This window comes from Pavona decussata, unplaced genomic scaffold (assembly GCF_977016875.1).
Source record: "Pavona decussata unplaced genomic scaffold, jaPavDecu1.1 SCAFFOLD_3, whole genome shotgun sequence".
NCBI classification, from domain to species: domain Eukaryota; kingdom Metazoa; phylum Cnidaria; class Anthozoa; order Scleractinia; family Agariciidae; genus Pavona; species Pavona decussata.
Window position 1 is genome coordinate 1,225,162 of NW_028145427.1, and position 27,614 is coordinate 1,252,775.

The 27,614-nt window shown below is 38.5% G+C and overlaps 2 protein-coding genes across 7 annotated transcripts in view; one reads left to right on the forward strand and one right to left on the reverse strand.

Moving 5' to 3' along the window:
• LOC146489777 (protein arginine N-methyltransferase 7-like) overlaps window positions 1-27,614 on the reverse strand; it is a 113,828-nt gene that overhangs the window by 67,047 nt on the left and 19,167 nt on the right. For 2 of the 3 annotated variants that reach the window (XM_085099281.1, XM_085099175.1), the window contains exons 18-19: window positions 26,754-26,835; window positions 25,225-25,960 (exon numbers count right to left, since the gene is read on the reverse strand). In XM_085099281.1, the coding sequence (XP_084955407.1) occupies window positions 25,763-25,960; window positions 26,754-26,835 (280 nt within the window). In that variant the 3' untranslated portion in view covers window positions 25,225-25,762. Of the gene's footprint in view, window positions 1-25,224; window positions 25,961-26,753; window positions 26,836-27,614 lie in introns of those variants that run through there. The other variant, XR_014860051.1, reaches the window with a different exon arrangement.
• LOC146489783 (diphosphomevalonate decarboxylase-like) lies at window positions 9,852-23,469 on the forward strand. 4 transcript variants are annotated; one of them, XM_085101941.1, is made up of 15 exons: window positions 9,852-10,004; window positions 10,101-10,171; window positions 12,608-12,675; window positions 13,989-14,038; window positions 15,084-15,221; window positions 15,982-16,036; window positions 16,357-16,453; window positions 16,653-16,705; window positions 18,069-18,138; window positions 18,437-18,532; window positions 19,933-20,061; window positions 20,916-21,028; window positions 22,076-22,121; window positions 22,275-22,340; window positions 23,341-23,469. In XM_085101941.1, the coding sequence occupies exons 1-15, from the start codon at window positions 9,914-9,916 to the stop codon at window positions 23,410-23,412; spliced, it is 1,215 nt and encodes a 404-aa protein (XP_084958067.1). In that variant the 5' UTR covers window positions 9,852-9,913; the 3' UTR covers window positions 23,413-23,469. The 4 variants fall into 4 exon arrangements, 3 of the variants coding, with proteins under 3 accessions (XP_084958067.1, XP_084958013.1, XP_084958114.1); XM_085101887.1 differs by having other exon boundaries at window positions 16,653-16,700; window positions 18,064-18,138; XM_085101988.1 differs by having other exon boundaries at window positions 9,909-10,026; window positions 16,653-16,700; window positions 18,064-18,138.

Below are 27,614 nucleotides of genomic sequence, written 5' to 3' on the forward strand. Positions count from 1 at the left end.
TAACGATACTATAGTGATCACAAGTAACCATCGTGATTGATTGGTTTCCGATTCAATAGACCTTTAACACTCGGCGGCCATGTTTAGTCTCAGGGGTGCTTACCATTTACATGTTTACATGGAAAACCCGGAAATTCCAGGTGGAAAATCAAATGGTACGCATCTACTGGTTTTTAATTGAGCTTTAAAACATCATAATAAATCGAATTCATTTCAATATTTGGAACAAAATTAAAACTAGCCACCACGAACGAAACTGGAAAAGTTACTTTAATGGTATTTTAAAATGAAGTTATCGGGTAATTATATAAAGAGTAGGTAAGAAAAAGGGAGTAATGCACCGGTCAGTTGAAATCCCGCCCCCGAGCCCCGGAACATAGCGGGGATTTAATGTGACCATAACCGGGATTTAACACGCAAGCCCCGAGGAGCGGTGAAATTAACAAAATGTCGGTTTGATCGGGGCCATTAACTGGAAGCGGAGATTTAACATGAAGGAACATTAAGCGGGGTCCTTGTCCTTTTTTGTGTGATTTTAAGTCACAAACGTTTCCATAACTGGGTACGTGACTTAGTCTAATTTAATTAGATAGATTATTTTATTGAGACGTTTAATTTCGGCGGGTACAGGCACTAGGATCGAATTTAGTTACTCAAGCTGGTCTATTCCGCGCCCAACGGTTTCGTGTCATTATCAAAGAAGACTGGGTACACAGGTCGAGCAACCCCAAGACAAGACTTCAACTCTAATCACAGAGGTTAGAAGTGAGCTCGTGAAATGTGCTGAACCACCTGTGCTGGTTTGATGCTAAATCAAATCTACAATGTGTTGGCAATTAAAAAATTTTAATGAAAAATCTTATGATATTGCGCTAAACGTTACGTCCTTCACAATGTCGATTTTTACCAACAAACCCAAACTGATTTGTATTTTATTTTAGTTTTGACTGAGTATGGTACTGATGCCCTACTCTCCGGCATCCTCGGGGCGGGGAAATAGGCGGTGATTTAACACCGGGCCTTTGTTAAATTCCCCGCTATGTCCCGGGGGCTGGAATTTCAGTTGACTGATGCATAGTAAACTTATTGTTCCCCAATAATTTTTCCAATTTTCTGTTTGAAGTAGTACAGAGTTCTGTGCAAGTGCATAATATTACTCAAAACAAGGAAAGCTAGAGGGGGGCTTATATCCGGAGGGGCTTATAATCGGATGCATTTTTTGGTTTACAAGTAGGTGGGCCTATAAACGGGGGGGGGGGGGGGTAATAGGAGACAGTTTACGGTATTCTTTAAAACTTAGTCCGAATCGGTTCTGAGTAAGGCCATCAGAACCAATATCCACCGAAATGAACTGCTGGGTTAGTTTGCGTAGCAGTCGTTTCCTTTTCAAGAGCGCGGGGGGCTCGCGAAGGCATAAAGCGAGAAAAGGAGAAACATTGGGAGCGTTTTGCTTGTTAGTTTTTGTTGCTCCTTCTCGGTCCTTCTCTTGACAGGCGAGAAGCACGTGGATGTTGCAGGGACAAGTTGCTGGGACATGCTCCCTCGGTTTACATTCGATCATGTAGATTAGATTTTTAGTTTCACAGGTCAGGTTAGATTTGATAGGGCGTGTTTCACCAGTAGAAAAAAAGGTGTAGTTAGTGAGACCATCGGAAATGTATGGGCAAGTGGCGCAATTTTTACCGCAACGATAGGAGCCGGAAGGGAGTTATGGGTAGGGATTAGTCGAGTTAGAAGAAAGTTTAGCCGAAACCAATAAGTCCCGTAGGTTAGGAGATCGTCTGAAGGCCACAACAGGTAAATTTGGAAAAACCTTTTTGCGGCGGTTTTGGCATATAAAGGCATGGCCAAAAGCCTAATTTGCATAAAAGCAGAAAACAATCATACCATTTCGTACATTAAACAAAAAAATGTCAAATGTGGCAGGATTTTGCAAACTAGAAGACCTTAACTGATTTTTGCTTCAAAGTGACGAGCATTTTGGTCACGTAAACTGTAAATGATCATTGGGTATATTAAATGATCATTGGGTATATTAAATGAAATAGAATTAAATCTCCTTTGGTGTCATGCGTTTACATGTCAAGGGGTTGAAATTAATTAGCCTTGCTTGCGTGTCCACATTCAATAACAGTCCTGCAATTAAGGGAAATAGGTCACGTGACATTGGAAATGACTTAATAACTTCTAATACCAATGGCAGGTACCACCATACAAGGCTAATTAATAATGAACTTTCATAGCGTAATAGTATGGAACCCGAAAAGGTTTGATTATAGTTTGTTTTGAAACAGTATCACGCTATTTTTAGTAACACATTGAAAATCGGAGAGACGCTATTCAGTTGATAACAGCCAAGATATAAAGCCAAAATTCCATTAAAAGACTTTCAGAATGCAAAGACCCTATCCACGGAATTTTTCGCCGGCAGATGACCAAGGTAGAGTGGGGTTCAAATTTGAAAACGTCTGGCGGACGTTTTCAAATTTCGTTGTTGTAACGCACTAAGAATCGCCGGTTGTACTATATTTTGGTTCAACCTTTCGTCTTAGAATCACTATTAATATTTCTTTAAATTAGCGATTGAGAAATTAATTAACACACTGTTAAAAGTTTAAATTTAGTGAATTTTGATCTCCCATGATACTCCCATCGATCTCCCATGATACTGCCCCTTTAATCATCATTTAATAGTCACGTGACCCGAATGTTCCACACTTTAAAGCAAGAGTCAGTTAAGGTTATCAAGTTTTATCTGACTGACAAGTTTGATATTTCTTTGTTCAATCTACGAAATGCAAATTAGGCTTTTGGCCATGTTAAAGGGGGACAAGAACATTTTCTTAGATGTACAGGAGGCGCAGCCTCGTTTTGGTGCGAAGCTTGTTTTCGTCCTATAACGTCATTAAATTACTGTTTTCATTCACAACTCTGGCAGAAGTCTTGAACTCGTGGATTCTTGACATCTTTTAGGTTGACGTCGATTACATCAAGGATGTTCGTCTTAAAAGGCATGGCCAAATAAATATAGTAACTCTTGAATAGTACAAGGACCACTTGTACAAACAGCAGCAAAGTGTAGCCGGATCTTTGTGTAGATCAGGATCAGCAAAGTTGAATAAAACGTAAAATTAAATGCAAGGCTGATCGGACAGCTAAAATAATTTTATTGTCCAATATTTCGGATAGACAATACTAACCTTCTTCAGGAGCGGCAAAAAGCTAAGTAAAAATTGGAAATACCACTCGAAAATAAAATTCATATCTCCATGTCAAAAATACGCTGATCGCAGCAAATAAACGTCTATATGTTTTACGCACCCTCAGGAAGGAAGGTTATAGCCAGTCAGAGACAGACAAACTGTTCAGCGCCTTTTTGATGCCTAAGCTTGTGTACGGTGTATCAGTCTATGGAGCCGATCTCGACCAGAAATCACCTCTATACAGTTTTTTTTTATCGTTGTGATAAACAAGGGTTCACCTCTTTCCCCGTTTCCATTTTAAATTGGTTGGAAAAGTCAGATAGGCGCTTTTTTAAACAAATTAAGCAAGGACAAAGATCACCCCTCATTCCAATCACTTCCGAGAAGCAATCCAGCTACACATAGGCTTAGAAGGGTCAAACCTACTTTTCCATACTGCAAAACTGAGCGCTTTAAAAACTCTTTCATTAATAGACTTAGTTTTAATTATAATCTAGCCATTTAATAGTAATTGATAGACATAAAAATGTTAATTTTTGCGCCTTTGGTTTATTTCATTCACTATGTTATTATTATTATTATTATTATTATTATTATTATTATTATTATTATTATTATTATTATTATTATTATTATTACATCTTCGCGCCGCCGAGTAATATCCTCTAAATATCTCTTCGTTGGAGCGGGCTGTGATCTCATTTTAACGCATCCACATATAAAAAAGTAGGCGCTGGCTACCCTTTCGTTAACCTGCTAGCAGGGCCGGATGTTTCTTTCTGCCAAGTTTTGTAGCATGTACGAGGTCGTTCGCGTCCTCAGTATCTCAAAGGACGCTAAACAAGCCAACTACGTGAAGTACCAGAGACGCAAACGACTTCGTACATGCTAAAAGACTTGCCAGAAAAAAACGTTCCGCTAGCAGAGTACTTTTCACGGAGATATGGAGCGACAAAAGTTACCTTGTCTAGACAGTTGACACAGAGAACCTTGCATGGAATACTGCCAGTTTATTATCAAATTTCCAGCGGTGTGAGATAGATAGTAGTGATAGCGGTGTGGGATAGTCGAGGCAGCTGATAAATTGGTCAAACGTGAAATTATGAGTAAAGATGCTTCCACTAAGAATTTACCAGAGAGTGTGGAAAAGTCTTAAGTCAACACTGCATTAGAGTTTGTTCCAACCGTATTACAGAGCTTTCTGAGGACTTTGTTTTCTGGGATAAAGATGCAAGTTTGTTTAAAGCTAACCTCTCTCGGACAAGCAATTGTACAACCTACCAGAGGTAATCCTTTGTAGTTGTAAGACACAAATGCTCCTGCCGTAAGAATGGCTTGGACTTCTCTGCTGCTTCCGGAGCGTGCAAAGGAGTAAGCTGTTCTAATGCACCTGTGCTAGACCTCGCAGATGGGGATGACGATGATACAGTCTAACTAGATAAAACAACCAGGACACATAAGAGCCGTCCTCTGTAAATATCGACTATCGTCGTTTGGACGAGAAAAAATGAAATCCCTCAAACTTTCTCAGAAGAATGGTCTATATAAGTGATTCACATAAATATAACTTTCAGCTCAGTTCGATTCGTATTTTAGCTGTACTGCGACCATCTTGGTTTTGCCGCTCTGAGACGGCTTTCAGCGGCCATTTTAGGCCACACTTTTAAAAATTTGCCTTACAAAGAAAGCGTTACAAGTCCGAACAAAATCTCGTTATTCGAAACAAGCAAATGTTTGTTGTTGTGTTGAGAAGCTATTTTGGGAATTAGATCGAAATCTGATTTTTTTACAAAATTTTTAATTTCTTCCCTATTGAACTACTCTTCAAGTGCCCGAAAAATGGCCGAGTTTAAAGGAAAATATCGCTAAAGATACATTAGTTGGCATCCTAAAACAGCATCCCGGTTAAAGAGCAATGTCTCGTCTGTAAGAATATGCAATAAAATTTTTGGGCAGTTAAAAAGAGAAAATTATAGAAGAAGAAGTTTTAACTGTACTTTTGTCAACAAACACCGCCTTCCTAATTAGCATAACAACATGAAAATAACGATTTACTAAGAAAATAATGATAAATTCCACTTACCTCGTGAAATATCGAGAACTGGATATTTCAAAATATATCAATTTATAGTTTCAGTGGGATACAGCCGCATTTTCGATGATTTGTTGTGCGAAATCACTGTAATACACCGCAGCCGTTAGACTGAATTGAATTCTTCAAAGTTCGTCAGGACAACCATCGGCCGAAAAAATTGCCTTCCGCCCCATAAGCTGCCGTGTGCAAGGTGTCAAATATTTCTTTGTTATCCTTAATGATCAAACCTTCTTTCAGTAACCATTTAAATCCTGCTTTGAACTGGAGATTCTCGTCAAGAAATCGTTTATGTTTCGTTGACCTTCCGCCGTGATTAAACAATGAGATTGCGTTACAGAAACGCGCGCACATCCAGACGGTTTGGGGTGGGGGTGGGGAGGAAACAAAAATGGAAATTCACCCAAATTAAAAAAAAAGGGCCATTCAAGATTACTGTCAAAGCTATTTTATGCATTTCGGGTACTAAATAGGAAACTGCTATCCTAGAATAATGTGGAATATGATAAGCCCTTGTGCTTTAATTTTTTAAGTTGGGGCGTGGGAGGGGGGCGGGTGGCAAGTAAAACACTAATTTACATCATCAGTCGATCGTTGCTCTTCTGTTTAGGTTTCATACATCATGTTGATGATTAAACAATGAGATTACGTTAAAGAAACGCGCGCACATCCGGGTGGGGTTGAGGTGGGGAGGAAATAAAAATGTTACGGACTTTAGCTTGTAAGATGCTGCGAAAGTGTTAGTCATTCTGCGCCTATTCGGGGCTATAAATTAAACACCTATCTTGGAATAATGGAACATGACTAGTGACTTTGGGGAACGTTGAGAAATTTGTGTAGGTTATAATTTTTTTGTGGTTTCTGTCGTAGTAGGAAGTACCCTCTGTAAAGTCACGGTCTCTTATTTAGATGGGTACCTTTTCCAGCGAGATCAAATATTTTGTTGTAGATCTAGGGGCAAAAATGGACTTCTGGAACTTATCGTCGACAATTGACCACAATTTGTTTCATGTTTTCTTTCCCTCTCTCACTGTGATCAAATTGCCCCGCGGAAACGCGAAGCCGATCGTTAAGTTGATTTATATGCTTTCCATTCGACCAAAAATTCCGGAAATTCCGGGTTTGGGAGCGAATGGAACAGACATTTTCCGGAATTTCATTCCGAAATTTTGGGTGTACCTCGCGAGGTTGGCCTAAAATTCCGGAAAATCGGAATAACCGGAAAATTCCGTTCCATTCGACCATTCCTGCTCGCGTCCAGTTTCTCAGAGCCCGAAAATCGAGGACAATAGAGAGGTATCGTGCCCTCAAAGTAGTCGCGGACTCGGTTTACAGTCAACCCAGGTCACGCGTGAACAGTATGTCCAGGAATGAAATGAACATTCGAATTTTTCTTTGTAATGTCCGACGTGTGAATGGAATGTTGGACATTTCTCTGGAAATCGTTCCAAAAGACGCATTAACTGAAAAAAAGATTCAAAATACTTGCCCGTGGGAAACAATTGTTATTCTTGAAATATTTAATTTTGCAATGTAAAGAAAAATTCATAGCTTTATACCGTCAATAAGCTAGGGAAATTTATACGGGAACTCTGAAATCTCGTTGACGATTGTGTGGCTACTTTTCATTTTATTTCGTGGGGGGAGGAAACGCGTGACGAACCCCCACTGCGTTGTTTAATATTTTAAGTCGTTTGGGTCGCAAAAGAGAACCATAGAAATAAAATGTGGCAATCAAAACGTATTGTTTCCAGTTTTAATATATACATTCTTTTCGTGACACGCGTAAATGAATAGCTTAGTCGCCGCACTTTTAATTGGTCCATGGAAAATTCCTGGTCATGGCCACCTGTGGGTACTCGTCGTATGTTGGAAGTACCTGCGGATCCAGTACCCAAAACGATAAAAATGTGCAGTGTGTCCTACTGAGTGACTGCTGAGGGGACGTGAGCGTCCATTTAAAAGCACTGCACGTTTGGGCAGGTATAGTATGAGTATTTTGATACAATTTTATTTTAGCAGTTTTCTCTCAAGAAACACCAAAGTACAAATCATAAGTATTCATTCCTTGAAACGAATACATTTATTTTGAACTCCCCCACGAAATTCACAACCTGGTTTCCATGCCATTTCGAATCACAAGTTATCACCTGCAATTACACTTCATTACACATTTTCACACGAAGACGCTAAAAATAGAAGCATTTGCGGAGTGAAAAGCGTGTAACTTTGTAAGAAGCAAACTGTCCCATTAGATCGTACTCTCTAAACTAATGCTTTTGAAAAACACGTATTTGAATCATAAATTCTTCCTTATCAAATATTTGGTCTGAGGCATATATTAATCACGTGCTAGGAGACCGCAGGAAAGTGCGAATTTCATTGACGCCCATACAGTGTATACAAAAAATTTGCACTAATATATTCACGCACGTGTTCCATCACTAGTCTGAAATGTCAGCCGTCTCCTCCCCCTAACCTTCAGGGTTAGGAGGAGAAGACGGCTGACATTTCAGACTAGTTCCATCACCCGTCACGCTGCTTTTTTATGGGCCATCAGGCGTCGCAAAAAAACCCTTTGCCACTCTCAATAAATTCCACTTACTATTAGCTGTTGTGCCTTATTCGTCAGTCGGTTGCCCTTGGTAACGTTTGATAGCATTTCCAACGATGTTCAGATTTAGTAGTTTTTCTGGCTCCAAGTCCACGAAACACACGTAATGGTGAACGCTATGACAACGATCCAAAACACAAACAGGCAACTGTAATACACACACACAAAAAAAAAATAAAATAAAATAAAAGCAAGTAAGTAACTAAGTCGCTTTTTATCGGAATTCTATGTGAGCTGTTAATTTGCATGTATTCCCATAGAAACCCTCATATTAATTTTACGTGCCGTTTACCTAATATTGCAAATATATAGCTGTCAGTGAGCTTGGGACAGTTGTGAACATGTATGAACCCTAAACAGAAGAGCAAAGATCAACTGATGTTGTAAATTAGTGTTTTACTTGCCAAGTCCCCCCCCCCTCCCCCTCCCACGCCCCAACCAAAGAAATAGAGCACAAGGGCTTACTATATTCCACATTATTGTGGGACAGCAGTTTCCTATTTAGTACCCGAAATGCATAGCTTTGACAGTAATCTTGAATGGCCCTTTTTTTTTAATTTAGGAGCTGTTCCATTTTCATTCCCTTCCCACCCCCACCCCAGCCCGTCTGGGTGTGCGCGCGTTTCTGTAACGCAATCTCATTGTTTAATCACGGCGGAAGGTCAACGGAACATAAACGATTTCTTGACGAGAATCTCCAGTTCAAAGCAGGATTTAAATGGTTGCTGAAAGACGTTTTGGTCATTAAGGATAACAAAGAAATATTTGACACCTTGCACACGGCAGCTTATGGGGCGGAAGGCAATTTTTTCGGCCGATGGTTGTCCTGACGGACTTTGAAGAATTCAACCCAGTTTAACGGCTGCGGTGTATTACAGTGGTTTCGCACAACAAATCATCGAAAATGCGGCTGTATCCAACTGAAACTATAAATTGATATATTTTGAAATATCCAGTTCTCGATATTTCACGAGGTAAGTGGAATTTATCATTATTTTCTTAGTAAATCGTTATTTTCATGTTGTTATGCTAATTAGGAAGGCGGTGTTTGTTGACAAAAGTACAGTTAAAACTTCTTCTTCTATAATTTTCTCTTTTTAACTGCCCAAAAATTTTATTGCATATTCTTACAGACGAGACATTGCTCTTTAACCGGGATGCTGTTTTAGGATGCCAACTAATGTATCTTTAGCGATATTTTCCTTTAAACTCGGCCATTTTTCGGGCACTTGAAGAGTAGTTCAATAGGGAAGAAATTAAAAATTTTGTAAAAAAATCAGATTTCGATCTAATTCCCAAAATAGCTTCTCAACACAACAACAAACATTTGCTTGTTTCGAATAACGAGATTTTGTTCGGACTTGTAACGCTTTCTTTGTAAGGCAAATTTTTAAAAGTGTGGCCTAAAATGGCCGCTGAAAGCCGTCTCAGAGCGGCAAAACCAAGATGGTCGCAGTACAGCTAAAATACGAATCGAACTGAGCTGAAAGTTATATTTATGTGAATCACTTATATAGACCATTCTTCTGAGAAAGTTTGAGGGATTTCATTTTTTCTCGTCCAAACGACGATAGTCGATATTTACAGAGGACGGCTCATAAGTAGTGATTGTCATCACCATCATGAGTTTGTAAAGAGACATATCGTGTGTTTTCTCATTTCTTCAACAGTTAAAATGGTAAAAGTGCTCTTGCGCCGTATTCGGTAACAATTATGTCACGTTTTATTTATTTCTTTTACATTTTTTGTCAATTTTGAAGTCTTGGATATCCTGTGGTAAATGCTCAAAATCTTCAATTCAAAATTTCAAGATGTTCCGCTGAAGGAAATTTGGGGGAATTTTAGCATGTTACTTAAGGTTGCTACCCGTTCTCAAATAAGGTTTAAAACAATTCTGTCACCGTTGTTAAACCATAGATTGACTGAACTACTAATGTGTGCTTACATGACGTACAAGGCTGTTTCAAGTGACTCGGCTCCAGTGTATACCGGGGCATTTCAAAGATGGCGGACAAACTGGAAAAACGCTTTAAAACTGACAGTGTTGAAATGGTTACTTGTCAAGGACCAGTTAATATTGCTGTGATAAAATATTGTAAGTAAGACCGGAAAAAGAGGTAATTTGAATTCGAAGGACTTGTTTTTGGCTCTGTCGATGAAAAATTAAGTTTTATATTCAACTTTGTTTCAGGGGGCAAGCGAGACGAGAAGCTTATTTTGCCGCTGAATTCTTCTCTCAGCGTTACTCTAGGAATAGACGAGGTAACAGAAAAATTTTGTTGTACATTTTAGGTACAAATTTGTTTGCATAACTACTTTGTTGACAAGTTTTAGAAACAATTGGCTTGGGATGGTCAGTATAAAATGCAGACTGGAGACTGCAGACTGCAGACTGGGTATAAAATGCAGACTAAGTATAAAGTACAGACTGCAGACTGCGTATAAAATGCAAACTGAGACCAAAACCGTCTCTTCGTCAAATACAGAATACATTTTCAATTTTCGACTTACCCTAGTGCCATGCAATCACATTCACATTTCCGAGATCATCTCCCACGAAATTGACCATATGTTTTTACCCATTTCTCAACTGTTTGTTTTCTTTATCTCCATTTGGTAGCTTTCATTTCCTGAGGCGCTTTCTTCACAAAGAAGACTCAAGCTTAATCGCTTCGCATTAGTTCGTAAACAGTTACACCCATGACGGTTTTCATAATATTATTAATGAGGGAAACAGACTTGATTTTCGAGGGGGCAAGCAATTTGAAATCGACAAATTTTGACTAGTTTCTTTGAATATTAAAGCAATAAAGCTCTTGAATACATTTTGATTTCATTGACACTTCCAATTTTCTAATGTTTGTGCCCTTTACAGAATCCAGACTGTACCGAGCGAATGTAAACAAAAAATGTAAACATATTTCTTCTTGCGCGTGCGTAACGAAAACTAAAGCAGATGAGAATCGAAGGAGCTGCACTGTTCTGGGATGAAACAAAACATATGTGAGCCATCTTCATAATAAGCATGGCGCCAATGCCATGTTGACGCAAAGTGGCGAAGAGGTTGACCACATGCGAAGTAAAGGTCATATGTCCACATTATTGCTTACATCATGATTTGGGGTTGTTTATTTCAAGGTTGACGCTTTTTGAAAAAGAATATAATAATTTAAATTTCATGGGAAATGATCTCGAAAGGCGATTGTTGACAATAGCGTAAGTTAAGTTGAAAAATTCAAAATGTATCTTGTATTTGACGAAGAGGCGGTTTTGGTCTCAGTCTGCATTTTATACCCAGTGTGCAGTCTGCATTTTATACCTAGTCTGCATTTTATACCCAGTCTGCAGTCTGCAATCTGCAGTCTGCATTTTATACTGACCGATTATAAATTAAAGTAAGTAAAGGATTTGGCGTGTTGGTTACAGTTTGTTTCGTACTTTTTAGCAGAAGAAATTGAAACGGTCATTGAAACGATTTCTTTGCGTTTTGCCATTCTAAATGAAGAATGCTCGCAAGAATTTTAAGAAAACGTTATTTATGTTTTTAAAAACCTCAATTTTGCAACAAATCCTATTTGAAAATTCAATAAAAGATTATTTCCTTACTTCATCAAATAAAGTTGCATTCAATTGACCATATTCTGGGATAGAAATAAGCTGAATAGTTGTTAATTTTCTCTTTTTAAGTAATTTGGAAAGCTTTTTGTGCAAACATTCACTGACACATGATACATGTAAAAATTTAAGAGCCATTTCGTACTCAAGGGAGGGATTTCTTGTAATCATTGTATGTATTCTTATCCAGAATAAGGTCATTCGAATGCACCCTGAAGGCCTGTTTAAACAGTATCAACATTTGACCAACATTTGTTCGACAAAAGTTGAACGGATTTTGGGTAAATGTTGGATAAACAGAGTGTTAAAATGGTTTTAATGGCATTGCCAACATGTTCAAGAACAAAGGAAATGTTGAAGCAATGTTGAATGAAAGTTTAAAGCAGTTTAAATTTGATTCAACACACTTTCAACAAGGTTTCAACATTTGCATTTTCAACAATGTTGAACAACCTGTTCAAACGTCCCCGACATTTGGTTAAACAAAGTGTTAAGCGCATGTTGAAGCAAATGTTAAATTTAAATTGTTTAAATAGGCCTTAAGCCTCAGAAATCTCAAGGTTTATATCATTCTGCAGGTTGTATGGAAATATTCCCTAACTCCAGCATGGCTTTCTCCAGTCTCTCAAATGAACGAGGAAAAAGACAGAGATAGACCTTCATGTGGGAACTACACAAATGACAGTCATGACTCCATACAGCTCACTACACAAAATACTTTCTTCATTAAGGATACCAAATTCAAATCTGTTGGATATTTCCCACCAAAAAGTGTGGTCCAATAGTGTAACCAGTAAGCCCAATAAAGAGTTTGTACCACCTTAATTCAATAAATTGAAATCAGTACCCAATACATGTAGCTGTTACTATTAATAGTTACTGCAGTAAAGAATCCATCTGTTTAGAAAGGCATTTAAACTTTATTGAACTTTGCTTTATTTGTGGTAAAGCCCACATGTATTTGGAATAATTTTAATTTTAAGTCAGAAAATTCACTTATAATATTATTATAGTCTCGCATGAAAATATCCTGTATTAATTTTATAATTGTCATGTGAACTTTATATTTTGATCACATTTTAGCTCCATGCAATGACAACTGTAGCAGCCAGTCAAACTTTTTCTGAAGACTGTTTGTGGCTCAATGGAAGGTACTGTAACTTTTAAAAGAAGAGATTGGTATTTTCTTCTAGACCAACCACTTCCAAGCCTGTAACACTCACATTCAAACAATAATATATTTTTTCATGAAGAGAAAAGGGAAATTGCTACCATAAAGAGGTTTGAAGTGTAATTTTAATTTTCATAAAATTTTGTGAACTTTTGCTCTAAATTATTTCAATAACAATATCATCTTCTTTTCAATAATGCCTTTCAATAACATACGGACTCTAAACTTCAACCCCACCTAACGATTTGCATATTTTGCTGCCGTCAATCATAATCATGGAGACAACGCACTGACCACAAAAAGTAAGAAACTGACAAAGTGGATCGAAATCCACCAATCACAGCACACGAACATGACCTTTTGACCCCGTTGAGCCAAACGCCGTTGTTCTCTAAGAGGTTCACTATAGTGATTGACGGCAGTAAAAGCAGAACAGTTGGTTGAATTTTGAACTTCAGAGTCTGCGTGTATATTGAAAGGCGCAGTAAGGTTTGATCCAATTTCCAAACCCCACAAATTTGGCCAAAAAATTGGCTGGGCATTGCTTTTTCAACCCAGCTCTTGGTGTTTTGAAATTTGATAAAATACTCTTCCCTGACCAGCATAATTGGTTTTCAACCAAAGGTGAACATTAAATATGAGACAGGAAAAATATCCATTTGATCTACGAATCAATTTGATCGAGGACAAATTTTACAGCAATAAACGGCAACAGCTACATATCACTCAAATATCGCACTGCCTTATTGCTTCATGTAATCTGTTAAATGTTTTCTAATAAATAATAAATTATAATAATCTTTATTGAGGATTATTCTGTTGTAGGTTAAAATGAATCCCAGGCTAAAATGATTTCAACCTTAGGTTGACTTGTATTTTCTTTTGTTAAGGTTGGGTAGTTTACATCTGAAATAAAGGAAAATACAAATCAAACTAGGTTGAAATCATTTTAACCTGGGATTCATTTTAACCTACAACGTATCTACTTCACTCAAAAGTGCTTTATAGAAGGGTCGTCCTTCTAAGTTACAAGTAATAATACTAATACATAGAATATACCAAGGAAAAAAAACTAGAACAAAAAGCAATGTGTTAAATGTATTATTATTTATTTACAAATTTATGACAAAAATAGTCTAATATTCTTAATTTTGTTTTGGTGGAATTGGAATTATTAACTGTAATTTGTAAGTGTGTGCAAGTGTTTAAAAGTATCATTGACATGATTTTGTTTGGTCATTTATAAGAAAATTACTAGGTAACTCTGTTTTTTTGTCTTCTTTTTCTCCTCAGGAAGCATGACATTGCTAAGATGCCAAGAATTCAGAAGTGTTTATCTAGAAGTACGTTGCATTTTGTATTTGCCACAATTTTTTAACATCATGTTAAATTTTACACAAGAGTGGATTAACGTACTTGTCTAGTGATTGTTGTTTATATATTTATTAAATTAATGTTTGTTTAAGGATGTAAAAAATTTTTTTTTTGCACTTTTTTTTGCAATTTCTGATCATCCAAACATTGTGAAGGCTTAAGCTTGGAAAGATATTTTCACTGTTCATCTCTGAATATGTTATTTATGAAATCCATTTAGTGTTCATCTTGAAATTGGTTACTTGTCAGTGACAATTTGGCCTTAGAATCCATTCAAATTTAGCATTGTCTGGATATACATCATGTCAGAAATGTACATGCAGTTCCATGATATTCCAATATCTTTTGTAAATTTAGTGAGTTATCTCAATATGACAGACTTTTTTATAATCACTTTAGCTTAAAAACCGATTGACCAGCTGGCTGAAGCATTGTTTCATTAAAAGCTATGTACAAAAGAAATCAAGTACACATTACTTATATTAAGCCTTCTTTTGTTTTTGTTTTTTGAGTTTTCAGCAAAGCCATCAGCCAATTAATTGAATTCAAGTCTTTTGGTAACAAATTGAAAGTAAATAATCAAAATAATTATGAAACTTGCAGTGGTATGAACATAATAACCAGTCTGTATGGCTAAGTGCAGCTAATTTGGATTCTGAGGCCCAGTGGTTGGTTGTGCCCTATTTCTGTCCTTCAATTATAAACTAACCAGTGACTCGCTAGCTGGTTCGGTTAATGGAAAGCACTCTTAACTGACTAGTTGTTACAGGACAACAAAGCATAGGCCATTTTGTACTACAAAATTCATAACTCTGGTTTAGCCTTCATATGGATTGATCAACATATAATTAATACATAAAAATAGTACTGCCCTTGTCTGAAACAGAGCAAGAGCATTTAGTCACTCTTGTTTGGCCAAAAAATGTCACTTACACAATCTGTTGCACCTGAAAACTCTTCAAATAAATCCAAAGAATCTTTTTGATTCACTTACTATATGAAATTTCATTTCAGTTAGACAACTGTGTGAGAGCAATCCTAACAACAATCAGTGGGCAAAACTCAGGGGTTGTCACGTTCACATCTGTTCAAAGAATAACTTTCCAACAGCAGCAGGCCTAGCGTCATCAGCTGCAGGGTTCTCCTGCCTAGGTATGGACATTTCTCTCTATCTACAGCTTAACCCTGTATAATATGCAACAACAACAACAACAACAACAATTTATTTTTCAAATTCAGATATAAGTTGCTTGTCCCGCAAATAGCCACAAAGCTAGTCGAGGCGAAACAAGACAAGCACGAGAACATAATAGAAAATAAAAATTACTGCACAATAAATTACAAAACATGCTGGAAAAACAGAAAAGAAAAAAAAAAAGAAACTTAACTTTACTTTTTATGCTTGAAGAGACTGAAATTTTATATGTTAATTGAATGACTGAGAGCTGAGAGAACTCTGAAATTTGCTGGCCATGCTGTGTGAGCCACTGACTAACAGATCTCCGACATCATTTTTTGGGAACCAAATTCAAACTCAATTAAACTGTCATATCTCAAGACACTTTGTCACTATACAGGCACAACAAAACAGGAGGTCAAGGGTCTGATTTACCGACTTTGTTCAGTGAGGGTGACACTTAACAGTCTTTACAACTGACAAACCTGTGGCCCTCGGATTCTGGAGCGAATTGGAATTTGGAAATGTTGGTTTTTGAGGAGAGGGGGAAAGCGGAGTACCCAGTTCTTTTCACTCTATAACTCACTTGGGAGCTTGTTCAGAGGCTAATGAAGAGTGTCGCTATAATTATCATCTTTTGTCAGTAGCAGTATTTACCATTTGTTATAGGACACTAATAAAGTAAATAATATTCTTTGGGATAATTTTTGCTTTATTTATACTTTGTCTTTGCAGTTTATGCTCTCTCAAGATTATTTCAAGTCAATGGTGAACTTTCAAGAATTGCTAGGTAAAATAATATTGTACAGCCCTCCTCCCCCCCCCCCCCACCCCAAAATCGTTTTTATAAAAATACTATTAGGCTTACACTAAATGGCCTTCTAAGTAAATTGGGAAATTGTTTTCCAGCAGCTAGTGCCCACATTGTCTTGAATATTTCATAATGTGTTCATTTACAAAGCATACAAAGCACTTGCCACCTTCTTTCTGTCCTTTCTCTATCATGTGTTTTCCTGTGTTAGTTTAATTATCTCGAGCATCCTATTAAAAATTGGCATTCTTATGCTCTCTTTGTTTGAATAGCATTACTATGTTGTTGTCTTCCAATAGACAGGGTTCAGGAAGTGCCTGTCGCAGCATGTATGGAGGATTTGTAGCTTGGGAAAAAGGAGACATGGAGGATGGGGAAGACAGTATTGCTAAGCAGGTGATCATCTTATAAAAAAAGATGAAATGTAAATTTAGTTGCACATTATGACATAGGGAATCTTTCCCCAGAGACAATATTATTATTAGTCTTCTCACTTATCCATAATAAAACTGTTTCAGGATAAAAACAAATGAGTAACTTATAAATAATTATTAACACGTATTAGAATTAAAAATTAAACCTTTTTTGTTGTTAGATTGCACCACAAGAACATTGGCCAGGACTCAGGGTGCTAATCCTGGTGGTAAGGTATTTAGAGACTGTGATGCCAACCCCTAGGGGAAGGGGGCACTCCCATACATAAACTATATAGGTTCGTGCAGTGCCAAATGGTATGGTTTTTGAGCCGTTTTGGTCTGAAATAGGATGGATTTTACGCTTTTTGGGCTGGAAGTCTGATTCAAGTGGGCGTGGATCCGAAAAACCTGGTCTAAAAATGGGTGTGGATTTTAGAGCCCAGGGCCAGGTTGTTCGAAAGCTGATTAACGCTAATCTACGATTAAAAGATAATCAAGGTTTTCATCTTGCTCTTTAAAAGTGATTTCAAAGCCTAATTTCAAGCTAAAGGTAAAGAAAAGTCAAGTCAAAACTGAAAGCCAAAAATCATTTTAAAGAATCTTTATTGATAAGTAATTAAACTCGAATCAAAGTTTACGTTAATCCAGGATTAGTTTAATCGGCTTTTAACAACTGGGCCCAGGTCTGAAAAAGTGTACTGGAAAATTGCATATTTTGGTCTGAAATAGGGTAAGGGTTTGGAGATCAGAGCCACACACCTCTACCAAAAGTTATGGGGAGTACCCCCCACCCTCTCTGAGGATGCCAACTTCAGGAGATCTAAAATCTGAAGTCCTTTTCTTTTGTACCAACCCCTCTATAGCTATCATCAACCTATTTGACTCCTACTCCTTCCCCCTGCAGTGGCTCAAATCTACCCACCACACTCCCCCCTCCCCCACCAAAAAATGGCCCAATTTATCCCTGAGAAAAACTGACCCCCTTCTACTGTACCACATACTCACAAACCCAGGACAGATTGGCGAGAACAGGAGAAGTCAAAATGGCCCAGACTTTCTTCTGCCTCTGCCATCTACCTGTCGCATCACCAGTTCAAGGGTGGCTACATGTGTGATTTTCTTCACGGGCCGGCAAAACAAAAATTGTTGAAAAACCCGCACCAAAGCCACGGCTTTAGTAATGACTGAACTGAAAGATATGGCTCTTTTCTGAGGCAGGAAGCAGGCTGTTGCAAGATACAGATGCTAGGGACAGAAATTAGTTGCAGCCTTACCCCTACCCAGTTGGGATGAATTGGCCATTAATGAAAAATGAAAATGGCCTAGCAAACCAAATCTCAGGAGTTGCTATGCTACATTTTGTTTTAAATTGATCAAAAGTGGGAAATCTAATAAGAAAGGCCGCCTAAGGGAGTCTATTCCTAACGCTAAGACACAGAAGTATATGGAGAGAGGGGAGTTTTGGTACCTCACCTTCATTTTACACTCTATTTTAAACTTTTAAACTCTTCTTTGACTGTTTAAATACTGACTTTAAAATCCTTATTTGACCTTCTTGTTAACAGTGTAATGTTTGCATGTTTTCCAAAGGTGAGCGACCAGCAAAAAGGCACAAGTAGTACAGATGGAATGCGACGAAGTGTTGAAACGAGTGATCTTCTTAAGGTATCCTGACGACAGTCCTGCAGCATACATTAATGCCGCATTCCTTGATTTTCAAGATATTTTGTTTCATTCAGTGAGGTAGGAGATCGTGTTTTCATTTGATATCCCATTTTCACCCCCCAGCAGCATTTTCCATGGCAGCAATTTACAGGTACCCATTTTACAGCTGTTTGTAAAGAGACACCTTGGGGTGGCCTACCCATTGTAAGGAACAATGCTATGCTTGTACTGTGTACTTGAATGCCGTTCTGGACCTACAATCGCATGTCGTAAAGATTGTTTGTTTTCTCTTTTCTAGTTGAGAGCTGAATTTTGTGTCCCTAAGAGAATGGAGGCTATGAAAAAGGCAATATTAGAAAGAGATTTCAAGACATTTGCGGAAACTACAATGAAGGTAACCGCCGCTTTTGATCTGTGCATAATATTTTCCAAGTAGTCATTTGGGTCGGTGTTATGTGTAGGTTATGTTTGGTAGTCCAGCAGTAGTTTTCCGCACCTGAACATCTCTGGAAAGACATGACAGTTTTCTTAGTAATGAGAGTGCAAGATGTCTTATTCATTTAATATGTTTCTAATATACATCAAGTGCAACATAATCAAAGGAACTTTTCCAGAAGTTGCTGGTTAATGTACATGTTTCTATGGTTTCTGTGCCCATTGTGAAAAAAATATTTAATTCACAGATTGTTAACGCTTATGCTTTCTCATTAATACTAAAGAGCCTCGCAACCTTAGAAGAAGTCTTCTCCAGCTCAATAACTTTACCTGCTAGAAATGTAGAAAGGCGATTCTGCGACCAGATTCTGTGTAGACCACTCGTGTCTTAATTAAATGGCCACTAATGTGGTTTATGCCGACTAGATTCTGTGTAGACCACTGGCGACCACTGGCATCTCAATTAAATGGCTACAAAAGTGGTTTATGCCGACCAGATTCTGTTTAGACTACTGGCATCTCAATTAAATGGCTACAAAAGTGGTTTATACCGACCAGATTCTGTGTAGACTACTGGCATCTCAATTAAATGGCTACAAAAGTGGTTTATGCCGACCAGATTCTGTGTAGACTACTGGCATCTCAATTAAATGGCTACAAAAGTGGTTTATACCGACCAGATTCTGTGTTGACTACTGGAGTCTCAATTAAATCGCTGCAAAAGTGGTTTATACCGACCAGATTCTGTGTAGAGTACTGGCATCTCAATTACATAGCCACTAAGTTAGTTTATTTTTTATTATGCTACTTTTCCACATTGTTACAAAGAATAATTATTGTTATGGCCTGTGCACGTTTTTGTTGAGAGGTGTCAGCCGGATCCATAATTTTGTTGGACAGCTAAAAAGGCAGAAAACGCAGGGCATCATCAAAGATGTAGCGGTCATGATTATGTAGCTCATGCAATGAATAGTAAATTACTGTTTTGGAGCATGTGATGTAAACTTGAATTCAAGTTGCAGAATTGCAGGATGCTTCGGCTAGTAATTTATCCATTATTCCTTGAGCACTGCAAACTGTGATGTTTTAAATTACTAGTGGGGGTGAAATGTTACAAATGCGAGGACAGTGCTTTAAGTGCCGTGGCGTGTACAATGTAAAATGTACTACTGGTCGAGTTCCGAAACATCAATTCTGTTACTCTTTTTAAGCGTTCTATTTAATCTCGCCTATGTCTAAAATTAGCTTTTTCTGGTGACAGATTGATAAATTTTATGGCAGTAGCTGTGGACTGCGTTTTTCGTTATTTTTATGCTAAAATTGCAATATACGTCGTTAATCATTATCCTTTATTTTTAGGAAAGTAACCAGCTTCACGCGGTGTGTCAGGACACATACCCGCCATTAACACCACCATATATGAATCAGACATCACACCGGATTGTACAACTTGTGACTGAGTATAACAACTACCATGGGCATCCCAAGGTATCATCAAAAGCTACGTTAGTGGTTGTAAATTACTGTACAATACAATGCAATACATACCACGCCACACCACACAACGCAATACAATACGATATGATACGATGCGATGCGATGCGATGCGATGCGATATCGACACTCCCCGAATGGGCTTTTCAAGTTCTAGTTCAACTGTCTCCTTCCGGCATTTTGCTCAATGTGCGTCATGGTAGAATGTTTGGCTTCTTTCACCAATATTTCCACTTCCATTTGTTCGCCTTACTTTTCAGTCCACAACCTTTTCGTTTCGTATTTTAAGGAGTCTCCATGCTTTTACCGACATTGCACGCAGTCACGAAATTGTGTTTTTGCAAAGACATTTATCACTTGCGACATGCCATAGTACACTTTTTGGTATCAGAGTGGAGATTATTTATTGACTAGAAAGCTTCTCACATCATTTCCTTCAGAGCGATGAGCACACTGAACAAACCATCTTTCCCTCTTTCTAGCATAATACATTATGTTTTTGTACCATGTAAAAGGTGTGGCTTAGCGGTTGGCGCGACAGACTTGTAATCCGTAGGTCCCAAGACGAAGTTCAACTGAGCCCTTCTCTCTGACCGTTTAGATTCGTTTCATGCAAGTCCCTGGGTTTCGCTATGTAAATAGCCAACTTGTCGGCCACCGACCAGTTAGGATTTTGAAAATATTTAAAGGTGTTTCGTATGCTATGTTACTTTCTCCTATTTCCTGTATCCCCAGTTTGCACTGCCATGCTAAATACTTCGACTCTTCAATTAAGTGATTTGTTTACTTAATCTTTATTTCTTAATTGTGGCGGTGGTATCTTGATGCATCAAACTGCAATGTTTCAGGTAGCTTACACGTTTGATGCGGGACCCAATGCGTGTCTGTTTTTATTAGAGAGCGAGATTCCAGAAGTTCTGGCGCTGATTAAACATTATTTTTTCCCAGATACAGACCGTGGGTAAGTACAATACGACTATGGAAGAAATTTCCAACATTAGTGGCAACCAACATTAAAACATTTTAAACTGAGCATTGTCAACTTTCCAACTTTTGAAATTCTTGCCGGGTTAACGGCTAACTTCACAGGGAAATCTACCAAGGGGAATTTAGGATTTCTGTAATTTCTACTTGACCAATGTTGAGCACCAAAAAGAACCACATCAGAGTTGACCTGCCTCATTCATTCCCATGCGATGTTGTTGTTCCTCTCGTGCGTTAGGTACGTCATGAAGCGATTTCGGCAAACCAACATCAAAAATGTAGCTGTAAAGAAAGGTCAGTGTATAGTACAAGCGCTACGTTCGGATCTACAATTTTTGAGGTACAATATCGTTAGGAGAGAAAGAGTCAAGTTTGAACAATAAAGTAATTTCCTAGTGTTTGTTTAGGGAGACTGTTCCCAAGCTCATGGTAAGAAGAAACCCCTGTCCTCCTACCCCACCCTGTTTTCATGTCCTTTACTGCTATAAGCTTACTAAGAACAGTCTTATAGGTTGATTGCATTGCCGCTATGTTGGTGCCAAAACAAAAGAAAATTTGCTGACATCGTTTGCATCTCAGTGCACCCTGTTGATTCTCATGAGCCCCACGAGTCTGATTAATAAATTTTATGGCTTTTACGCTGCATGGCGTCTTCCCTCGAAGGCGCTTCTTTGTTTCCCAACGTGTTTGGTGAAGTAGTGCCATTTTGAAACGCTTGACTTGCTTGAAGCATGGACCTCTTTCTGCGCCGCAGAAAATTTACTAAATAGCAAACAATTATGCGTTTTAACCTCATGTGTGTACAGTTGAAAACGATATAAAAGCCTATGTGTGGGCGATACTGTTGTTCCGTGTTTCTGGCCAACCTTTGAAAACTCGTGTCAACAGAGCATAGGTTTTTTTGTGAGACCCTTTGCGTCCTCATATAACAAAGAGAATTTTCCGACTATTTCTTTAGGGAACGTAATTTTTCGAGCATTAGTGCGTGGACCCTTGATGTAATGGTGACTTGTTTTGTCAACAGATTTATTCAAGGGATCGAGATTCACCCTCAAGTTAATTTATCAAAGGTTTGGATATCTTTGTTTCATCTTTGTTTGCAATGATTCTTTCCTTGACGATGCTAGTGCTGTTTTCCTTTGAGTTCTTCACGGATGCCCTGCCTTTGAAAGGCTTCGGCGAGTTTGTTACCGTTTGTTCTCACAAAAACGTTTTGATTTCAGAGTCTTCTCGAGTCAATTAACGTTGAACCATCGCATGGGGCAGTGAAATATGTTATCTCAACAAAGGTATACTTGCATCTTTTATTAGCTTAATTATTGACTTAAAGCTCATGCGAGAACGAGAGTTGGAATAAGGACCTTAAGTAAGCAGGGACAACGACGACGTAAAACGAAAACGGGACCAAAGAATTACATTCGCGTCTCCTGAATAAATTCGCGATGATTTCTACTCATTTAGTTTGTGTAATGCGGCCAAACTATTCAGGAGTTAACGTCGTAGGGGCGTTCAGAAAGAGAAAGGAAAATTAACCATCATGCGTTCCGTTCTCCACAAAACCTTGAATGTCGTCATTTCACGTCGTTGTTTTGCAGAGGACGAAAAAGAAATGTACCAAAGCTTATAACGCAATTGCAGAGCCAATGTTTTGCTAATTAAAATTGTTTTCTGACGTTCTCGTTGTCGCTGCTTAAGGTCCCTGATAACAGAGGAGCGAAAGTCGACAACAGCTCGATTTCATACAAAGCATGCAGACGAATTTATTACACCTTCAAACTAACGTTTTAGCAAGTTCAAAACATATGACAACACACAACAGTGGTTAAATGGAGAAGGATTGCTGGCCAAGCGAGATGTGTTTAATTTACTCGATGAAATAGGTATCTACAGCTTACAATATTCAACAGCCTTGAGCAGATCGTGGTGAACGAATCAAGACCTGAACTTGGCAGTGTAACAATAAACGCAATAACATGTGTCCACCCATAAAATGTTTGCAGCAAAATGGCAAAAGTATAAGTGGAACTATTAGTAGCACACAATGGTAGATGTAGATGTATCCTAACAACACACCATTGTTAAGAAACAATACATATGATACACTGATAAGTTACCTTAGAAAGGCTTCATGAATATGGGCCGCCAGGCCTTGAACGTAAGAAAGAAAGTGCCACAGTACAGACTGTCTCGCAAATTGCAATTTGCTGCTCTTTCCAGCTCAGTAAACACACACAACAGAAGGAAATGTTTTTTATTTTCATCACGATAATGACAATGTACTTTTTTCAGGTTGGAAGTGGACCGTGTGAGCTAGGACATGAATACAGTCTTTTAAACGAAGATGGAATGCCAATATCCTGACCAAGAGTTGAATATCTTGCAGAGTTTCATTACCATTAGAGCGGTTTTCAATTGAGTGTCGAAAGAAATTTCTCGTTTGCTTTGGTTTTGCATTGCTACGCTCTGTGATTGGTTAACAATCTCAACCAATGGGAATCCAAACCAAAACGAATCGTGTTTTGGCCGCACGCGTTTTCCCGCGCTTGGCGCCGGTTACATGTATTTGCTTCGAATTCTGATTGGTTCGTTGCGTTGTTTACATCTGTTGCGATTAGCCACAGTAATTACTTTGGTTTTGGTTTTACGACACTCAATTGGAAACCGCGCTAAAAAAATGATTGACTGAAGTCGAAACCTACTTGTAGCGGGAAGCGCAGTGTGATTTGCATGCTTTCGTGGTCGTCAATCAATGGAGTGTCAAAAGTACGCTTTGTCGTTGGTTGAAAACTAGCGCCACTTTCTCAACCAATCAGAATTCAAACCGAAACCAATCGTGACTTGTTACAAATGCTTAATTACTTGTATTGTTTTTTGCCGGCGACCTTTGTTCTAGGTTTTTGAATTTTCTCCTGCACGTGCCTTAGAATTTACATGTTATGTTTTTTTTATTGAGATAAGTTTTACCATGTAAGCATGAGGCTCACGTTTTACGTTAGTATGGTTTGTTTAGGTGGTAAAGATTCACCTTTTTGAACCGGTCGCGAATGTGATGTTTCAGTGGCCCGATGACTGCCGTAATATTTGAGAGCGGCTGAATATGAAGTGTTCTGTATACGTCCGCGTTCATTTGTATCATGTAATGCCCGTTACATGAGTCGCTCGCTTCACGTTTTCTCGCACTTGACACCATGCATTTGCTTCGAGTTCTGATTAAATAATTATGTTGTTTGCGGGCCGGTTGTTGGAATTGGTCAAAATAATTTATTTGCTTTACACGCAGTTAAAAACTGCTTTATCCAATAAGAATTCGTAAAAGCTTTCAGGAAACGAACTTAAGGCCAGAAACCACGAATTTAAGTTAGTTTCCTAGAAGCCTGTCTAAACTTCTGATTGAGTGTTCAAGATCAGCAAGTAGTTATTGTCAGACCTTTGGGAAGTCTGCTGTTGACCCAAAACAAGTAAACTTGCTCACAATCTAAAGCAAGTTAAATCAAAGGCTCCTGTGAGCCAACTCGTGAATGCAGATGACACATAGTAATTGAAATTTAGACGGCTACGGAAACTTCCTTGAAAGCTAAAAGAAACTATATCTTTGCCCGATTATGTAACGAAAACTAACCATTCTTGTACTCTTGTATTCTGATGCGCCGATTAAAAAAAAATCACGTTTTTTTATTCAAAGTTCATAGAAGCACGCCATGTGCAGCTACGTCATGCAAATTCGTGTCCCCGATAGTCCGGGGCTACTGGATTTTGCGATCGGGCTAGTGGATTCTAACCATCACTTGCCCGATGGGCGAGTGAAGTTTTTTTGGGAATTAAAATTACAAAATTACTGTAGGGCAAGCCAATCTTACAAAGGGAAATCTGTTCAACAAAGTATCGCATTACATTTCATGCCCGACATAAATGCGTGAAATTTTTCTTTTGGGGGTTCAGTCCACGTAATCCTCAAGGAAAAATAATGAACTATGACAAGCTCTTGCTAAATAAGAATTATTTATCGACCGCGTCCTTTTGCTTTCCCATAAATTACCAGTTGAAAAATTTCGAAAATGAAACATTTTTCCCTTTGAAACCTCTATGAAAGCTGACAAGATCTTAAAGTGTTCATTTCACCAGAAATTTGCATAATTTTGTTTACGACGTCAATGATGCGTGACATATTTTTAATTCTTAAAAGAAACCGCACTCTGTAGAAAAAAAACGAAAAAAACCTATAACTTTGCTCAGATTCAACGAAAAATCTCCATTCTTACACTAAAATGATTGTCAAATTATTCTCTACAGAATGAATGAGAGAATTCTGACGCGTCGTGAAAAAAACTTTCACTTTTTTTTTTTCACTAATTGAGTTTACGACCCCGGACTTTCTGAAAAACTGAAAAAACTTGTAACTTTGCTCAGATTGAACGAAAAATCTCCATTCTTGCACTAAATGATCGTCAAATTATTCTCTACATATTGAATAAGAATTTCCTGATGCGCCGTGAACAACAAATGTTCGCGTGTTTTTTTCCACTAATTGAATTTAAAACTCATTCACTGCGCACGCCCGAAAGTTAACGACAAAACCGACCGACCGACCGACCGACCGACCAACTAACCAACCAAGTCCACAGTCAACTATCGCTATAACTCGTTCATTGCGCTACGCGCATTCACGAGTTAAAAATGATGATGATGATGATGATGATGATGATGACGAGTTTTAACTTGTGCGCAGCTGGAAGTCAAAGTCGATCTCTCCAGTAGTTGGCTCAAAATTGACAGAATATCTTACATGAGGTGCATAGTCTTTTGAAAGAGTGACATCTTGGACTTGAGGCGGTGATTGCATGAAATATACACCTTGCTTCGAGTGGCGCACCCAGTGTAATTTAGATCGCTGACCGGTCAATTCTTGGGTCTGTAAGAAATAAAATAAACAGTATTGAAGTTAAAAGAACAAGTTTAAATGTGTCTGTGAGTCAAGTGGCTTATCATGCCGCTCTCTGTGATGTGAAGCTGCGACACCCCCTTGAGTGGACGGTATCACTCTATCGCAAGTTAAAACTGTCACACCCCTCCCCTCCCCTCTTGCAGCCTTTCTTGGCTTCCCTTACGCCCTTACCATACTGGCATTTTTCTGTCGGTCAACAAAACATTTTACAGATTCAAGAAAATCACAATAGCTTCCCTTGAAATTGCTGGCATGATCGAGTTCAAGGGGATTAGGGTGGCACGGTGGTGAGACGTGTATCTCCTACCAAATGTCACTTCTTCCAGTCGAGGATAGCCTGCGTGGTAGGCGCTGGAAAGGGAAAGAAAGAAGGGGAATCGGGTGCGCGCGCGACGCGCGAGGGGAGCAAGGGAGAGAAGAAAAAGAAAACTCCCCTCGCGCGTCGCGCGCGCGCCCGATTTCTTTCTCCCTTTCTAGTGCCTACCACGCAGGCTAAGTCAAGGGGGTCATCTTGAATACCGTAATTCCAAACTGGTCGCTAGATCATTGTCGGTCGGTACGGCTGTGGGGGAGAAAAGGGTTGGGCTGTTTTCAATCGGCAAAAATAAAACCGTCATTATTTTACACCGATGGACATTTTGGGGTAGGGAGGGTCGGTGTAAAGCAGTTCTATCTCGGTGGGTTTCCAAATCCACCATGGCAAATGAACACTTATTGGTAGAACAGTAGTAGAACCTTATAAATTGCAACAAAGTCTCACCTGTTGTAATCCTGTTGTGAGTGTTAATGTTTCTGTGAGGTGGAAGTCCATCCATAGAGCTATACCATGCAGAGTGCCTGGCCTGTGGAAGGGAAACCGCGATGTTGAAATAAATGAACGTGAAATGAAGCAAATAGACCCATTAAAGGGCCCTAGTCAGCCACACCTTTGTTTTTGTTTATATGCGAGAGGTTGGCTATTATATTTTACTCGGAGCATGTCGAAATGAACGCACTCACTGTGAAACTACAAAAGATAATGAAACATACTTTCAGGAACACAACTTACAGTTAAGAAATAAGATTTCGCTTCACCATGCAATATCAATAATTTCGATGGCATCGAAAATGGCGGAGGCTGACTGTGGTCCTTTAACCTAGGCTCAATATTGACTCATTTCAGATCTCGTGGAAATTGGATTCTTTGTTTAAAAACGTGCCTAAATCCATAAAATAAAGAATTAAAGAAACATACAACAGTACTCGATACTCTTCCAATGCTCTCTGTTTAAAAATATGTTCCTTGATGCATAAACAAGGCACAAAAGAAACTAAAAATGCGCGATGGAACCGTCAAATAATTTGAGTTTAGTGAAGGTCGAAGCCCCAATAGGGACCAGCATCTAAATTCTCTTTACAATATCACTACTTCATCAAACATACATGTCATGAGAAAAAACAAAATGATCACAACAGCTACAATTTCTACATGTCTAAACAAATCGTCTCAAATAGTACCATAGCAAATATATATGGGAACAGTCAGGAGAAAATGCATTTCAATATTAGGTCTTAAAGGGTTTAAACGCTATAAACAGAGAAATTAGTAACAAACAGCAACCTCGTCCCCACTCGCCTTTGA

What these genes read in the sequence shown, in the direction of transcription:
- LOC146489783 (XM_085101941.1), top strand. Translation starts at nt 9,914, where the DNA reads ATGGCGGACAAACTGGAAAAACGCTTTAAAACTGACAGTGTTGAAATG. An exon ending in TTACTCTAGGAATAGACGAG is followed by an intron (nt 10,172 to 12,607) that starts GTAACAGAAAAA and finishes ATCACATTTTAG; the next exon opens with CTCCATGCAATGACAACTGT. An exon ending in TTCCCAGATACAGACCGTGG is followed by an intron (nt 21,029 to 22,075) that starts GTAAGTACAATA and finishes TTTTGTCAACAG; the next exon opens with ATTTATTCAAGGGATCGAGA.